At 47.4% G+C, this 18336-nt stretch overlaps 1 protein-coding gene across 10 annotated transcripts in view; it reads right to left on the reverse strand.

Moving 5' to 3' along the window:
- Positions 1 to 18336, reverse strand: part of LOC128336082 (autism susceptibility gene 2 protein-like) — a 534832-nt gene that overhangs the window by 4911 nt on the left and 511585 nt on the right. For 9 of the 10 annotated variants that reach the window (XM_053275240.1, XM_053275238.1, XM_053275239.1 and 6 more), the window contains 8 exons: positions 16043 to 16138; positions 14555 to 14626; positions 13129 to 13158; positions 11633 to 11704; positions 9902 to 10043; positions 8569 to 8646; positions 5965 to 6048; positions 4067 to 4289 (listed from right to left, as the gene is read on the reverse strand). In XM_053275240.1, the coding sequence (XP_053131215.1) occupies positions 4067 to 4289; positions 5965 to 6048; positions 8569 to 8646; positions 9902 to 10043; positions 11633 to 11704; positions 13129 to 13158; positions 14555 to 14626; positions 16043 to 16138 (797 nt within the window). The remainder of the gene's footprint in view (positions 1 to 4066; positions 4290 to 5964; positions 6049 to 8568; positions 8647 to 9901; positions 10044 to 11632; positions 11705 to 13128; positions 13159 to 14554; positions 14627 to 16042; positions 16139 to 18336) is intronic. The other variant, XM_053275241.1, reaches the window with a different exon arrangement.

Consider the following 18336-nt stretch of genomic DNA (forward strand, 5'->3'; position numbering starts at 1 on the left):
TTCTCGGGCAATCCTAGAATTCCCAGAAGATTTCAGCCCATTCAACTTCCTCTCCTTAGACAGGAATGCCCCAGGTATGAAAGAAACGTGACCAGCTCCAAGGCTGCAAATAGTAGAAAAGCGATTAAAAGGCTGTCATTTTTTTAAGGGGGATCAAAGAAGTTGCGTGATCAGCATGGAGGCTGGAATGGGATGGGGTGCTTCCTTCCAAAAGATACGGAGCCCTTCAGTACTAGCCACCACATGGGAAGCCAACAGGCTCTCTTCACAGGCCACACCTGCTCAATGCAAGGCAGAAGAAGGATGGAAGAAGCCGGAGTCTATCCACCAAGCCCAGCGCTGCCTACTCTGACTGGCAGGGTTTTCCGTAGCCTTTTTGACTGGGGAAGGCGGGGAAGGAACCTAGAACTTTCTGCATGGTAACGTGAGTGCTCTGCTACTGAGATATGGATGTTCCCGGTGAATACATGAAGCTGCCTTCTAATGTGTCGGACACATCTAGCTCAGGAGGGTCTGCTCTGACTGGCAGCAGCTCCTACTGGGAGATGCTGCCAGGGATGGAATCAAGAATCTTTTGCGGGCAAAACAGGTGCTCTGCCACTGGAAGGTGCCATATACTGAGAGACAATGGGTCCATCTAGCTCAGTATTGTCTGCATAGGCTGCCAGCGGCTTCTACAAGGTTGCAGGCAGGAGTCTCTCTCAGCTCTATCTTGGAGATGCTGCCAGGGAGGGAACTTGGAGCCTTCTGCATGCAAGTGCTCTTTCCAGAGCGGCCCCATCCCCTGTAGGGAAGATCTTACAGTGCTCACACATGTAGGCTCCCATTCAAATGCAAACTAGAGCAAACCCTGCTTAGCAAGGGAGAGGATTATAAGAAGCTGACTTTTATGGCGTAAAATCACAGGCCCATCCAGCCCAGTGCTAGGAATGTTTCATGCCCTAGCTAGTTTGCAAACTGGGAGTTGCTGGGTTCCAACATTATACTGGCACAGTAGTTAAGGTGAGGAGTGTTTTCAGCATGCGGCCGTTACAAGCTCTGAACATTCTATTTTCATAGAACGTTCTCAGTGTTTTAAATGATTTTAATTGTTAATTGGTTTGATGTTTTAAATGATTTTAATTGTAAACCGCCCAGAGATGCAAGTTTGGGGCGGTATAGAACTATTTAAAATAAATAAATATTTGCTCATCACTGCAAATGCCGGTTTGTTCTAAACGAGTTTACGATTACTTCCACTTGAGCACAAAACGGGAGGAAGAAATGTGCCTATCACATCAAAAAAGGACTAAACCTTACTTCCATGTGAAATCTGAACTGGATCTCAATGGAACAGGCCCTGTCTATTCCTCTACAGAATTCAGGAAGGTTCTGACAGCAGTCCATGACAAGAATGTCGATTCCAGAATAAGAGTCTGTAGTAGAAATACTCTTATGTCTTTCTCCAATGGATCCATTTGGATTAACTAAAGCAATGCAAAAGATCAGGAAAAACTGTAATAGGTTTCCAGATTAGTAATTTATATACAAGAAATAATAATATAAACAAGTATTTTAATAATAAAGATTAATAGTGCTTCACAAGAATGCTTAACAAAAATGTTTTCTTTTAAAAGTCATAATGTGTTAACAGTCCTCAGACACATGCTGGTTAGATAATTAGTTTTGTATTTTACAAGTCCTCAGACTTACATTGTCAAAATCATGTAATCTTGTAGTTCTGGGTGCGTTCGAGTACTTATGAAGTCATATGTGTTTCGACCCCTTGGTCTTCCTCAGCGACTTCCAATGTATTGTTCTCACGAGGACGATCAGACTCCTAATCCAAATGAATCTCCTAATCCAAAATGAATCCATAGGAAACTGCCATACACCGAGCAAGACCATTGGTCTATCTAGCTCAGTATTGTCATCACAGACTGGCAGCGGCTTCTTCAAGGTTGCAGGCATCTTTTCAAAGTCTCTTATTATTATTTATTATTTATTTGATTTCTATATCTTCCAAAAATGGCTCAGGGCGGTTTACACAGAGAAATCATAAATAAAGAAGATGGCCCCCTGTCCCCAAAGGGCTCACAATCTAAAAGAAACATAAGATAGACACCAGCAACAGTCACACAAGTGTACACCTTTCTTCTGTATGGTGCTGCACCCTTATAACTCTACACAAGATATTTAAGCCACTATATATGGAAAAATTGCTTGAGGTTTTTAACCTTTACCTTTTTTTTATAAGGGCACAGCACCAAACAGAAGAAAGGTGTGCCACTGAGTGAGGAAGAGACCTTGAAAAGATGGTGAAAATCCATTTGGATTAGGAATCTGATCGTCCTCACGAGAACAATACATCATCATCATCATCATCATCATCATCATCATCATCATCATCATTTTACATTTTCTATCCCACTCTTCCTCCAAGGAGCCCAGAATGGTGTACTACATACTTTGGTTTCTCCTCACAACAACCCTGTGAAGTAGGTTAGGCTGAGAGAGAAGTGACTGGCCCAGAGCCACCCAGCTAGTCTCATGGCTGAATGAGGATTTGAATTTGGGTCTCCCGGTCCTAGTCCAGCACTCTAACCACTACACCACGCTAAATCAAATATATATATGATAAATAAATAAAATGCATATGACTTCATAAGGAGTACTTTTAACACATTATGACTTTAAAAATAAAACATTTTTGTTACGTTTTAAGCATTCTTATGAAGCACCATTCATGCTCATTTATATTCTTATTTCTCATATAGAGATGACTAATCTAGGAACATATTACAATTTTCGGGGATCTTTTTGCATAAAACTTTGGTCTACCTTTTGGATCAGGTTTATCCCATTTTGTTTTGTTTAATCCATTTGGATTAAAACACGAACACTGGGTTGCACAAATGTGCATCACTGATTTGACTGTCAAAAGTAGACACTGGATTGAGGGGGGGAAACGGTACAGCACTTCTAAACCCTCCAGTTTGCAGAAACGGAAGAGCGTGGAGGAAGGGTCGACTTTCCAGATTTCCACCCTCTTTTTATGAATGCATGAAGCTGTGATCACCAGAGTTGGACTGCTGATCTGCCTTGTCAGCTTTGACTGGCAGCAGCTCTCCAAGATCTCAGCGAGGGAGAGATTTTTCCTAGCCTGTTTCCTATTTGAGAGGAAATCCCAGGGATTGACTTCCCACATGTAAAGCAGGTACAACGTCACTCTGTTATAGCTCTTCCCCCTAACTGGAATAGATGAAGCTGCTTCCTACTGAATCAGACCCTTGATCCATCAGCACTGCCTGCTCTGACTGGCAGCAGCAATCAAGGGGTGTAATGGGGGTCTTTTTCAGGCCTTCCTAGTAATGCCAGGATTTGAACCTGGAACCTTCTGCATGGAGTGTTCTGTTACTGAGCTACAGTTCCAACCTGAAAAGAATGCATGAAGCTGCCTCCTACTTAATTCCTGATGAACACACAAAGTTGCCTTCTTCTGAGTCAGACCCTTGGTCCATCTGACTCAGGACTGCCTGCACTGAATGGCAGCAGCTCTCCAGGGTTTCGAGTAGGGATATGAATATGGATTTGACTTGAATCTGGGCGATTCGAGCACTTCAAATTCAAATCAAACCACCCCTTAAAAGGGTGATTCAATTTGAATTGAAATCAAATCAACCTGATTCGAATTTGAATAGATTCAACCACCGTTTGGGTGCCTTTTAAAACCATTCAGGTTTCAAACGATTGGTTAAAAAAGGGGCCAAAATAGGTCAAACGATTCAAATCGACCTCGTTTTGAACTTATTCAAATTGGGCAGATTCAATTCAAATTTGAATCATTTCATTCGTGCACATCCCTAGTTTCAGGCTCAGGGGGTCTTCCCCGACTCTGCCTGGAGATGCTGCCAGAGACTGAATCAGGGACCTTCTACAAGGGCTGTACGGCTGCACTATGACCCCTCCCAAGCTGCCTTCAAACCCCAACCACCAAAATGCAACTGCCAACTAGAAGGGCTGAAGGCTCCATGGCTCCCTGCCCCGGCTTGGCATCCAACAACGCTCGGAACAGTTTCTTTCGTACCTTTCTTTGTCATCTTTACTAAGAGCAGAGTCTCCTTTATCTACATCTCTATCTCTGTCATGAGCTGCAGCAGACGAACTGCGTTCCAGCTCGCCTGCCTTCAGCCAGGGTGGAGGGGTCGGGAACGAAGGAGGCGTTCGGTGCAGACGGTTCCAGGGCTCATGAGGGCTGCTAAAACTCTGCATACTGGGGCATTCCTTGTTGCCGAACATAGTGTTGGGCGCTGGAATGGCGAGGTGGAAAACAAAAAGGGAAAGAAAAGGTTTCAGGAGAAAAAAAAGGCAATAGGCGCAAAGGTTGACACAGGTACTTACCAATCAAACCCAACTTTATTTTTTAAACAGCACTCAGAGCTTAAAATGAATACATATTATGGGGAGCTAGAAAAGGAAAGGAAATTAAACAGAGAAGCATTAGCACGTAGCACTCCTAACATCGGGAAGGCAACTGCAGTGTTCTTCATAGGTTACATAGGGAACTGCCTTATGCCGAGTCAGACCCTTGGCACAGTCTATGCCATGGCGGCACAACTATGGCCCTCCAGCTGCTGTTGGACTGCAACTCCCATCATCCCCACTGGCCAAGGATGATGGGAACTGTAGTCCAGCAACAATGGGAGGGCTGAAATTGGGTAGCCCCGATTCACGCAATCTAGAAGCATTTCTCCAGGTTTTCATACAGGGATCTTTCCCCACCCTCCTTGGATAAGCCGGGGCCCTCTGCACTTAAAGCAGAGGGTCCACCTTTGAGCGAAAGCCCCTTTAAAAGGTAGCTAAAGTGACCTTTCATGGCGGCTGACCATCACTTCTGGGTTCAAAGACAAACCACATCATCGGAACATAGGCAGCTGCCCTATACTGAGTCAGATCCTTGGTCCATCTAGCTCAGCATTGTCTACCCAGACTGGCAGCAGCTTCTCCAAGGTTGCAGGCAGGAGTCTCTCTCAGCCTGATCTTGGAGATGCTGCCAGGGAGGGAACTTGGAACCTCGGATGCTCTTCCCAGAGCGGCTCCATCCTGAGGGGAATATCTCACAGTACTCACAACATTTAGTCTCCCATTCACATGCAAACCAGGGCAGACCCTGCTTAGCAAAGGGGACAAGTCATGCTTGCAAGCACAAGACCAGCTCACCTCCAGTGGCCTAGGAATACTCAGAGGCAAGATGCCTCTGAGTCCCAGTGGCAGGGGAGCAACAGCAGGAGAGAGGGCATGCTCTCACCTCTTACCTGTGGGTTTCTCAGAGGCATCTGGAGGGCCACTGTGTGAAACAGGATGCTGGACTGGATGGGCCTCCTTGGGCCTGAACCAGTGGGGCCGTTCGTAGGTTCTCACCTGCATAATGCTAATTAATCACATAATCATGATGTGATTTACCAGAAGTTCACATAAACAGGAGTGCTATTTACGGTTCCGATTTCATGGACACGGCGGGATCAGCCAGGTTTGAAATCCTGCTCATTTCAAAGGCAAAGGTGGACTCCGGCATGCCCCAGGACTCTCTAGATTTGAGAATGAACCATCCCCACCACTTCTGCTCCTGTCTGTGACAGAAGGGAACATCTGAACCCTTAGCAACCTAGAAGAGTGTGAGGCCCACTCCTTGATCCACTAACTTTCCATGTGCGGGCAATTCCACATTTGAACTGGAGGAGTGGAGTGCAATTCACATTTTAAGGGAAGGAGCATTTAGCTACTTGAGCCCCCAACTGTGGCGGAATAGAGCCCCCAACTAGAGCGGAATAGTATCTACCCAGGTCTACCACTTCAGTGCAAACCCGATTTGCACAGAAGAGCGCCATCTCCTGATTCTGGATGGGTTCGCCCTCATTTCACAACCTCAGTGGCAAAGCCGACGCAAACCCCCTCACAGCCAGAGCCAGCGGAGAGATTACTCACTAACTGCCGGGTTCCCGAGTCCCCCGAAGGCATTGCTGCTCACGGCTGCAAGGCTGGAGAACGTCGTGGGCCGGTTAAATGGCTCTGAAACCAAAAGGAGAGATGCTAATCGGGAGGGTGTTACCTATGACGGAGCGCTACCGTGAACTCCAAGCATACTGCAAGAGAAGGCTCCGGCTGGGCTCTCACAGGCAAATGACAAAGGATGCTGCCATACCGAGTCAGACCACAGGCCTGTTTAGCTCAGTATTGCCTGCTCTGACTGGCAACGGCGCTACAGGATTTCAGGCAGGAGTCTTTGGGGATGGGACATTTGCCTTCTTCTTCCATAGCTGAAATTGCACTCCCACAGACTGGCTTTAAAAAAGTCAAATCGGGGGAAATAAGGGGGAAAAAACCCTTGAAAATGTTTCAACTAAGTGTGCACCGTCTAGAAATGTGAATCTGCAAGAATAATTGATTCCGACCACTGAACACTTCCATTACAGTGAACACAACTGATCAATACAGAGCCCCTACATCTAGGGATGTGTGAGCTGGGCGTTAGACTGGTTTGGTTCAAATCTAGACCGGATTCAAACCGACCCGGCCTGGGCTCAGTCAAACAAGGTCTGGTCCAGTTCAGCCATCAAACTGGCCCGAACCAGCTCGTGGGAATCCAGCAAGGATTCCCCATTACAAGTAAAGGGCATTCTCTTTACCTATAGTGTAAATGCGGGGAGGGGGGGTGGAAAAAAAGACATGGATGGCGGAAACATCATCGGGGTTCCTTCAAACCCTGCCCCCACCAAATGACAGCCCGGGCTGGCTGCGCCCAGGTTTGAGCATTGACTCACCCATCTGCGTTGTAAATGTTCCTGTGCACATGCAAGGAGGTAGTGAAAATTGCCTCTGCATGCATGCATTTTCGCAGCTGGCCTGTGCTGTCATTTGGGAGACCGAGGTTGGAGCAGCCAGTTCTTCAAACCGGGGAATGGTCCGGTTCGAACTCAGACTGCCTGAACTGGGTCGGCTCGAGGTCAAGCCAGGCTCGAAGCAAGCTGGCTCGCACATCCCTACCTAAATCTAGAAAGAAGCCTGGCAGAGGATGATCCCATGAGCGTTCTGAATAAATAGCACTCCTGATTATCTGAAGGTTACTGGATGCCCCTTTTGGCCAAGCCATGTTCAACTGTCCTACACTCAGGTACATCCATGAGACGTGATACTGACCTGCTGAATTCAGCCAAGACCAGGTGGGCAACTCCCACCAAGGGCACCTCATGGCCCACTTTCTGATGTGGAAAAGGTCACGTGTGAATTTCCCTGGCAATTTTAAGCATTATAAGATGGTCTTAAAAATGTACTTCTCCACCTCAGCTGAAAGTTTGCAACATACCTTGTTCCGAACAAGATGAATGCTTATATAAATGATTACCATAATTTGGGGGGGGGACACACAATTTTAGGTGACCATTTCACCTTGCATGACATGGTGTGGGAAAGTCACTAAAAGATGGAGGGTCATTTTACAGCTGAATGTGCAAATACAAATGTCTGGAAGAATTCCAAGAGTTGGTTTAGAATTGGATTCTGGGCTTGTCTTTGTGTGGACTTATCTGGCAGTAACAACCTGTATGCTGATTTAGAAACAGGAACTCACTGCTTCCGAATCATCAGAAACATTTATCCTATGATGCTTCAGCTCTTTGGAAAACCTGAGATAGCCAGGGTTCCTTGCCTCAAGCCGTATTTGTAGTAAGCCTCAAGCCGTATTTGCAGTGCATGGTGTCATGCAAGAGGCATATTACAAAATTACGGTGGACATACTGGGTAACATCCAGACTAGTCAGTGATGAAATCCATGAGAAAAGTTAAACATGATGGACTTGTCTTATTCATTCCATAGAAACTGCCTAATACCAAGTCAAAGTTACCCTTGGTCTATGTAGCTCAGGATTGTCTACCCAGACTAGCAGTGGCTTCTCCAAGGTTGCAGGCAGGAATCTCTCTCAACCCTGTCTTGGAGATGCTGGCAGGGAGGGAACTTGGAACCTAGATGCTCCTCCCAGAGCGGCTCCATCCCCTAAGGGGAAGATCTTACAGTGCTCACATGTAGTCTCCCATTCAAATGCAAACCAGGGCAGAGCCTTCCTTCCCATTATTTGGACTTCAAGATGAAGCATGCAAGATTTCCAGGGGGGTTCCCATCCATAGGAACATAAGAAGCTGCCATATACTGAGTCAGACCATTGGTCTATCCAGCTCAGTACTGTCTGCACAGACTGGCAGCGGCTTCTCCAAAGTGGCAGGCAGGAATCTCTCTCAGCTCTATCTTGGAGATGCTGCCAGGGAGGGAACTTGGAACCTTCTGCTCTTCCCAGAGAGGCTCCATCCCCTGAGGGGAATATCTCACAGTGCTCACACTTCTAGTCTCCCATTCCTATGCAACCAGGGCAGACCCTGCTTAGCTAAGGGGACAAGTCATGCTGGCTACCACAAGACCAGACCTGGACCAGCTTAGCTTCTGCCAAAGGGCCTCTGGACCATGTCCGAAGCATCCATGATGGGCTCCCTGTCGCCTTGGCCCGAAAAACGTACTGCAGTTTGGTAGCTTCTACTCACCTAAGTGGGCGGCAGGGTTGAGGAAGTTGCTGTGGTGCGGGGGAGGACCAAAATGGGGACCCACTGGGTGGGCAGCACCTACCGAGACAAATCCAGAGCAAAACCCACCTGAGCAGAAGGCTCGAAACACAGCACATGGCCCTCGGCTGCAGGCCGGACAGCCAAAGGCCCCAGGAGAAGAAGACCACCTCTGCTAACCCTGAAGGTCTGGAGAAGCAGGGGTTTACAGCTTGCCAAGAGAAATGTCTCATACAAATGTTTCTTATTTCACTGGCAATAAAATAAGGACATTGGAAGTTGATTGACTACTACTACTACGACGACGGATCTTTATATGCCACTCTTCAACCAAAGTTCTCAAAGCGGTTTATGTAGAAAAATAAACAATATATAAATAAGATGGTCCCTTGTCCCCAAAGGGCTCACAATCTAAAAAGAAACAGCAGGCAGATAGCAGCAACAGCCGCTGGAGAGATGCTGTGCTGGGGCTGGATAGTGCCAGTTGCTCTCCCCTGCTAAATACAAGAGAATCACCACTTTAAAAGGCGTCTCTTTGCACAGTGAGCAAGGGAAGCTTGACACAGCTTCTGCCAGGCCCTTGGGCTATCGAGCTCAGTATTGCCCACACTGACTGGCAGCAGCTCGACAGCATTTCAGACCAAGGGACTTTCCCAACCCCACCACGGGGAGAGGTCGGGGATTGAACCCGGGACCTTCTGCATGCAAAGCAGGTGCTGTACTACGACTGAGCTCTGAAGGTTCCTAATGAACACAGAAAACTGCCTTCTACTGAGTCAGACCTTTGGAATGTCTACTCTGACTGGCAGGGGCTGCCCTGGGCTTGACATGGGTCTTTCCTAGCTGTCCGCAATTGAACCTGCGGCCTTCTGCATGCAAAGCCAGTGCTCTGATGATGGCCCTTACAAATATTATTCAAACAGAACCATAAAGACCCTAGTCGGAAACTCTGAAGTGCTGCTGCCAGCCGGTGCAGACAACACCGAACTAAACTGACCAAGGCAAACTGACTTGGTATCAGGTGACCTTCTACTGAGCCAATCTGCCTTGGTCGGTTCAGTTCGGTATTGTCTGCACTGACTAGCAGCAGTAAACTGACCTTATGCCGAGCCAAGTTAGTTTGGTATTGTCTGCTCTGACCGGCAGCAGCACTTCAGAGTTTCAGACGGGGGTCTTTCCTGCCAGAAGACCCTGCCAGGGATTGGACAGGGGGCCTGCAGCAGAGGCTCTGCCCCTGAGCTCTCCCATTCCCAGTACAGAGCAAAGATGTGTCCCGCTCTCAAATAAGTAACGGACTGGGAGTTTGCACACTCACTGGCTGCAGAGAAGAGAGTCGACGGCCGTGCAAGGTCGTGGGGGTGGTGGATGGCCCCAAAGAGGCTGGGGCCCGGTGGCCGACTCAGGAACTCTGGTTTCAGGCCGAAGTCCAGTTTATGGGGATCTGACTGCATCTGTTTCTGAGACAAAAGGAGAACAGGGAAAATGCCTCGAACCCCAAATCTAGCAAGAAACGTCAACAAAGGTTGTGGGCATTTGTATGACAGATCCAGGCAGCTATGGAGGAAACGCCCTCGAGACCGAGGAGACATCAGAGTGACAATGTGGAAAGACAGCCAAAGTCAAACACGTGGGCTTGCCACCCCTCATTCCATCACCATAAAAACAAAAAACAACATGTATATCGCGCTCTTTCTCCAAGGAGCCCAGAGCAGTATACATAGCTATGTTTCTCCTCACAACAACCCTGTGAGATAGGTTAGGCTGAGAGAGAGAAGTGACTGGCCCAGAGTCACCCAGCATGTATCATGGCTGGATGGGGATTCGAACTCGGGTCTCCCCAGTCCTAGTCCAGCACTCTAACCATTACACCACGCTGGCTCATGGCAAACAATTCTTAGGCAGTAGACTGGGGTGGCCAAACTGAGGCCACCCCAGCTGTTTTTGACTACAACTCCTATCATCCCAACTGCAGCGGGGGATTATAGGAGTTGTAGTCCAATGGGAGAGTTTCAGCAGGGACAAAACAGAGGGCAGCATCAAAAACTGAGTGGGTAGGCGGGGGGAGGAGAGAGCATTGCTAAAGATATTGCTAAAGCAATGAGAAACTGCCCAGAGACTCTGGATGGCTAGAGCAGTATATTTATTTTTTATTATTTTATTTACTTAGTACATTTATATACTGCCCCATACAAAAAAAGTCCCGGGCGGGTATAGAAATCCAATCAATCAATCGATCAAACAAATAAACAGTTAGATAAATGGATAGATAAAATAAAGGCTAAGTCTTAAGATGCCGGAAATTGTGTGTGAGCTCCTTTACTGGGTTCGCTACACAGGGTCCCCTTTGCTAAGCAGGGCCCACCCTGGTTTGCATTTGAAAGGGAGACTACCGGTGTGCCCAATAACATGCTCAGCGTATTTTATTTATTTACTGACATTTATATCCCACTCCTCCTCCAAAGGAGCCCAGAGTACATGGTTATGTTGATCCTCACAACAACCCTGTGAGGCAGGTTAGGCTGAGAGGTATGTGCCTGGCCTAGAGTCACCCAGTGAGTTTCATGGCTGAGTGGGGATTTGAACTCAGGTCTCCCTGTTCCTAGTCCAACACTCTAACCACGACACCCCACTGGTATTTCAGCTATAAGCTTTCCTCGGGGGCATTTATCCAGTACTGGAGTAAAGAAGCAGTCCTCTTTTAAAACAAAGACTCTCTTACAAGAGTCCTCCCATTCAGATGCAAACCAGGGCAGGCCCTGCTTAGCAAGCCTGCACACCATTTCCAGCATCAAGAGACACGATCAAGATGTTGCTAAAAATGTTGCGAAAGAATGAAGTGCTCTCTTTGGAGGACTTTTAAAGCTTTCTTTTCCCGGATGAGGAACAACCGGCTCAAAAGACATTGGGAACCTGGGATTTTGTCATAAACTTGTTTTTCGGCACCTATACACCCTAGTCCCCGCCCCGCTGCAGCAGACCTATACAGCCTATGTAGATGCTGGGTTATGTTCATTCCAGAGAGTGCCATCTTCTCAGAGGGACTCACCTTGACTTTCTGCTGGTGGTGGTATATCTGCCAAGCAATATGGACATGCATTGCACACCACTTCCCTGGTTTCTGCGGAAGAAGCAAACACAGAGGATGGTGAAGACGACAGAGCTTTGGGCCTGAACCGTGGTTAGCAAGCATGCCCTGCCACCTTTGCTAAGCAGGGTACACCATGGTTTGCATTTGAATGGAAGACTACATGTGTGAGCACTGGAAGAGCTTCCCCTTAAGGGGATGGGGCCGCTCTGGGAAGAGCATATCTAGGTTCCAAGTTCCCTCCCTGGCAGCATCTCCAAGATAGGGCGGAGAGAGACTCCTGCTTGCAACCTTGGAGAAGCCGCTGCCAGTCTGGGTAGACATTACTGAGCTAGATGAACCAATGGTCGGACTTGGTAGTAGGCAGCTTCCTATGTTCCAGCCTGCACTGGGAAATAATTACTGTTTTGCCATCTATGCATCCAGCCCTTTTTCTCTCTAGTACTTTTCAATGAGTCTTCTCAGTGGGCTCCCAGTTGAGGTCCTGACCAGACCGGACCAGTCAAGACTTGCCTGGTGGCTTCAATTTTACTCCAGGATGTGCCCAAACATGTCAGGGGACAACATAAGGACATACAACCCCCCCTGCTACCCACTGCAATTGGCATGCAATATATTATATTCTAGCATCTATATATTCCAAATACTCCTGAAAGTATATCTATTTATTCCCGATTTCTAGATATTCCAGAAACTATATCATAGGAACATAGGAAGCTGCCATATACTGAGTCGGACCATTGGTCTATCTAGCTCAGTATTGTCTACTCAGACTGTGGCTTCTCCAAGGTTGCAGGCAGGAGTCTCTCTCTTGGAGATTCTACCAGGGAGGGAACCTGGAACCTTCTGCTCTTCCCAGAGTGGCTCCATCCCCTGAGGGGAATCTTTTCCAGTGCTCACACCTCTAGTCTCCCTTGCATATGCAATCAGGGCAGATCCTGCTTAGCTAAGGGGACAAGTCATGCTTGCTACTCCAAGACCAGCTATATATATTCTAGTTATTCCAGATATCTAGATATTCCAGAAATTACCAGGTCATTCACGCAATGAAAAACTGTGTTCTAGCCAGGTTTGGGAGCTGTGTGTGCTCCCAATTTTCAGTTGTGTGGAAGCAAAGGAGGAGAAAAACCTGGGTAGCTTTTTCTCCTCCCTTGCTTCCACACAACCACTTCTACCCAGGTTGTCCTCTTGCTTCCACACAACAGAAAACTGGGAGCACGCACAGCTCCCAAACCAGGGTAGAACACTTGTTTTTCATTGTGTGAAAGACCTGTATTATCTATATATTCCAAATATTCAAAAAACTTTATCTATATATTGCAAATATATTCTGGAAGCTATCCTTCTGGCATGCAATACATCTACTTCCGAGCCCAGTCAGAGAATTCCATACACATCCCTGTCAGCAATTCCTTGGGAAGAACGAGACAGAAGAAAAGACAAGGGTGCCTGCTTACCCTCAGCATGGGTCGGAATGGATCTGTTAACTGCAAAGAGAAAGAGAAAGAGAGATAGAATCAGCAACCCATCGCAAAGGCAGTTGCTCATTCAATTATCAGACCGGTGGTGCTTCATTAGGAGAGGGGGCGTGCAAAACTAGCAGAGCACAGTGATTAGAGTGTCGGACTATGACCAGGAAGACCCGAGTTCGAATCCCCATTCAACCATGAAACTCACTCGGTGACTATGGGCCAGTCATGTATCTCTCAGCCTAACCCACCTTGCCGGGTTGTTGCAAGGATAAAAATCAGCATGTATACCGCTCTGAGCTCCTCAGAGGAAGAGCAGGATATAAATGTCATAAATACGTAAATAAATGTTGGGTTTTTTGTTTCAAAAGTAAGGCCCTGCAGAGGCTTGATGCTTCCCCAGAAGCCATGCTGATGTCAAAAGGAGGAGATGGTGGCTGAAGAAGATGGGCTGGGTTGTCCAGCCCCGATGCCAAGCACGATGGTTGCTCCAGGAACCAGGATGTCAAGAGAAACGTGACCCCCTCAGGCTGAAAAAGGGGGAAGAGCAAGACCCAGATGTCTTTTGGACGTATACGGAGTCTTAATACGAGTTGGACCATTGGTCCGTCTAGCTCAGTACTGTTTACACATTACTGGATATGAATGAATGAATACATCGTATTGAAAGATGCATATACCAAGCAAGCTTTTTAATTGTCCTAATGGCTTAATTTGTTTTCCGCTGTTGTGAACCACACCAGAGACACAGGTTTGGAGCGCTGTACAAATATAATAAATAACAATAAAACAGATGTTCCCAGAACAAAAGTGAAGGGGAAAGCCCAAATGGAAAGAAGGAACAGTTAAGAGAGATGTCTGACTTTGAGAGTTAGCGAGGCTTCCACAAGGATGGGTGCTGAGCAGAAGCTGGAATGTCATGATGGGGTGGAGAACTGGTCTTGTGGCAGTGAGCACAAATGTCGCCTTTTGCTAAGCAGGGTCCACCCTGGTTTGCATTTGAATGGGTGACTATGTGTGCGGGCATTGGAAGATCTTCCCCTTAGGGGATGGGGCTGCTCTGGGAAGAGCACCTGCATGCTTGCACAGTTCCCGTGCTGGCTTCTCCAGACAGCGGTGGGAGAGACTCCTGCCTGCAGCTTTGGAGAAGCTGCTGCCAGTCTGTGCAGACAATGCTGAGCTAGATGGATCAAGGGTCTGACTCGGTCTATAGCAGCTTCCTATGTTCTCCTATACAGGCCAGGTGCACATTGTGTCTGACTTCAAGGCTACGCCAGTGTGTAAGCTCACACAAAACAAGGATTTCTTGGGAGATTCATCTCCATGGCACTAGGGGCTGCAAAGGGCTGAATATTTCAGTCTCGCTGGAGTGCGTGAGTTGGCTGTTCAGTGGTCACAGCATTTCCAAACATACCCTGGGCTCTTTCTGTAGAAGGGTGTGCGGGACAGCTCCGGGTCTCGCTGCGACATCGATCGGATTAGAAGTCTACAAATGTCAGGGGGGGAAATAGTGGTGTAAATTAACGTGCGATTTCGACAGCAGCAGCAGGAGGGGGCAGGCACCTCCTTCGGAAGACGGGAAAAAGAGCACTTTCAAGAACATGGATTCACTATGCAAATCAACAGAATGCCAAACACATCACTTAAGGAGATGAGCTTCGCACAACATTAGGAAAAAAATCAGCTACAATATAGCAAATGATTTAGTTCAAAGAGACTCTTAACAGCCTGATTAGCATACATATGAAGACCTTTCCTAATGAACCACAATCTGCATAATTTAGAAGCCTGAGTTGGGTAGTGGGGCGATTGTGCACACTGGACAAAACACAGCTCAGCATTCCTGTCTCAAATGGGAATTTTAGAAACCCCTTGGCAGTCCAGGAGGATTCTGGGAAGAGAAAGATCAGGCTATGCAAGACTGAAGCTGGTCAACCCCTGTAGCACCAACCAAAATATCCACAGTTTCCCACAAAACATCCACAGGCTTTCTATGAAGCTGCTGGCTCCGTTCCATAATATTTTGTTGTAACAAAGCCGGATGTAAGCAGGTATGTGCATAAAACTGGTTTGCCTAGTTTAGTTCGAATCCAAACTGGATTCAAACCGAGCCGGTTCGAGCTCGAGCCGGCTCGAAATCAAGCCGGTCTGCACATCCCTACAAGTAAGCACCCACTGTTTCTATTTGGTGTGTTTCATTTGGGGGCTAGTTTTTAATCACATTTTTTCATTCAGAAATCTCTCTGTGTGTGTGTGTGTGTGTGTGTGTACAGACTGTTTTTACCTGAATCCAAGACTAGATTTTTTCTAAGTATTTTTGATATTAGAAAAAATCAGGAGGCCACCTTAAATTCAGAATCCTGGTCCTTTTGAGTATAACCTGTATAGAACCTCTGCATTTTAAGGAGGTCCTCTTAAATTCAGTGTCGTATTCAATTCAAGTAAATACAGTATAGTAGATATATACACACACTTTGTGAGCTGTACATATACTCACACAACCTTAAAAAAAAAAATCTGCTGATGATGAAGGCATAAGCCAAAAGGTTCTGCTAAAATTTGGTTTCCTCTAACTACAAGCAAAAATAACCTACAGTCTCTTTCTGCCTTAGGGGCTGACTCTGTTGTCACCCCTAGATTGTGGCATGTGCTCCTCGTAGATATAAGAGGATGGTCTTCTATAGATCCCTTCAGGACAGCATTAAAGAACCATCTTTTTAGCCTGGCTTTTAATGATATCTCGTTTTAATGTTATCCAGTTTTATTTGTAATCTTAATCTGCTTTTAATTGGTGTTTGATTTAAATTGTTGTGTATTTTTATTTTTAGTGTAAACTGCCCTGAGCCACTTTAGGAAGGTGGGTAGATCAATCAAATACATAATAATAAATAATAAATGATACCTTGGGCTGGAATGCTCCCTGCAGAGAGCCAAACGGACCGGTCGGCGGGATCATGGGAGGAATCCCAGATACTGCTGGAGGGTAGGAGTGGAACAGCTGTGAGGAAGGGAGCAAAACAAGGAGTGGTTAGCATCCACTTTCTGAAGACGGGTCTTGCAATTTTCACTACAGGACATTAGAAAGGGAGAGGCAGGCATTTCTAGATGTCTGCAACCACCAAGGCTTAGGAACCTACAGAGCGGGAAAATGCTACCCCCTTGTGGTGAGACCAGGGCTTGCGCCTCCTGAGCAATTAAGGCTCTGCCCACTGATTGGCTCCCCTTGCCACCAACTAGCTCCTTTCATTGGCTCCCAGCGCCAGGAAGAACAATAAAAGCTTCCTGTGCAGCTTTTGCTTGGGTGACCCCACTTCTGACCCTTGACTTATTTGACAACAGCGGTTCCCAACCTGGATGTTGCTGATTTATTGTGGCTGTGGATGATGGGCTTTGTAGTTCAGGGTCATCTGGAGGCCCCCAGGTGGGGAACCGCTGTTCTGTGGCTTGACTTTCTGACTACTGCCACCCAGACTGAGATGGAGGACCGGTCTATCAATGGCTACTAGTCAGTTAGCTCTAGGCCACCTCCAGCCTCAAAATACCAGTTGCAGGGGAGCAACAGCAGCAGGAAAGAGGGCCTGGCCTCAGCTCTTGCCTGTGGGCTTCTCAGGGGCATCTGGTGGGTCACTGTGGGAAACAGGATGCTGGACGAGATGGGCCACCTTGGGCCTGATCCAGCAGGGCTGTGCTTATGTTCCATTTTGGGCTCCTGAGTTTCTAGAGCTGCCTACGTCTCCGCTCCGATGGTAAATTATGCAAATTGCACCATTCCTGCAGTTTACCACTGGATGGCTCGATTGCACAAAGTCACCAGAGATGCTTCTCATCATGTTGAGCATTTGCATGCGAGCTGGCAAACTAAGAGGGGATGTGAAAACACAGGAAGCTGACCATTGGTCAGTACTGTCTACACTGACTGGCAGCAGCTCCCCAGGAGAGCAGACATCTCCTGGAGATGCTGCCGCCCGGGACTGAACCTGGGAGCTTCTACTTAAAACCAGATGCTCTATCACGGAGCTGTGGATGTCTCTGATGAGCACATGAGCCTGATGCTGCATGCCGAGTCGGACCCTTGGGCCAGCCAACTCAGGCTTTGTCTATACTTATGGGCCTCTCTAAGGCCTCAGGCTGCGGAATCAACTTGTGAGCTTTTTCTAACTGGAGATGCTGCCTGGGGATTGAACCTGGGATTGAACCTGGGACCTTCTGCATGCAAAGCATCCGAGTTAGGGCCCTATCTCCAGAATGGAAGAAAAGACACAATGGATAGGAATGGAACAGTCAGGAGTCAGGATGAGGTGACGAATGCAACATCATAGCCATGCATTACAGCAGGGGTTCCCAACCAGCAGGACTCCAGATGTTGTTTAACTACAACTCCCATAATCCCCAACCACAATAAATAAATTGTGGCTGGGACTGATATAGTTTAGCAACATCTGGAGTACAACCGGTTGGGAACCCCTGGATTGGAAGGTGCAATAAGCTCTTGAATTATGGGGGGTTTAGGTTGGGGGCCCCCACCACCTGACACTCCCCTCCGTTCTAACCATATGGTAGCCATGAGATTGCAGTTTTGCCCACTGCTCTTTCATTACTCCCATATTGACTGTATTTACCGGGAACCAAGTTGACCTCCCTAAAAGAAACAGCAGCTAGGGGTCATCACAGGAACACAGGAAGCTGCCATAAACTGAGTCAGACCCTTGGTCCATCTAGCTCAGTACTGTCTACTCAGACTGGCAGCGGCTTCTCCAAGGTTGCAGGCAGGAGTCTCTCTCAGCCCTGTCTTGGAGATGACACCAGGGAGGGAACTTGGAACCTAGATGCTCTTCTCAGAGCAGCCCCATCCCCTAAGGGGATGGTGCCCACACATGGTCCATTCAAATGCCAGTCAGGGCAGACCCTGCTTAGCAATGGACACAATTCATGATTCCAGTTAGAAGACCAGTCCCAGCTTGTGCTACTACTAAAGATATTTAGGAACATAGGCAGCTGCCATAGACTGAGTCAGACTCTTGGTCCATCTAGCTCAGTATTGGCTACACAGAGTGGCAGCAGCTTCTCCAAGGTTACCAGAAGGAGTCTCTCCCAGGCCTACCTGGAGATGCTGCCAGGCATTGAACCTGAGACCTTCCGATGTTCTACCACTGAGCTCTGAGCCGGACCGTACAGAGCTCACAACTGTGGTCTCCC

Source organism: Hemicordylus capensis, chromosome 12 (assembly GCF_027244095.1).
Source record: "Hemicordylus capensis ecotype Gifberg chromosome 12, rHemCap1.1.pri, whole genome shotgun sequence".
Taxonomy (NCBI): Eukaryota; Metazoa; Chordata; class Lepidosauria; order Squamata; family Cordylidae; genus Hemicordylus; species Hemicordylus capensis.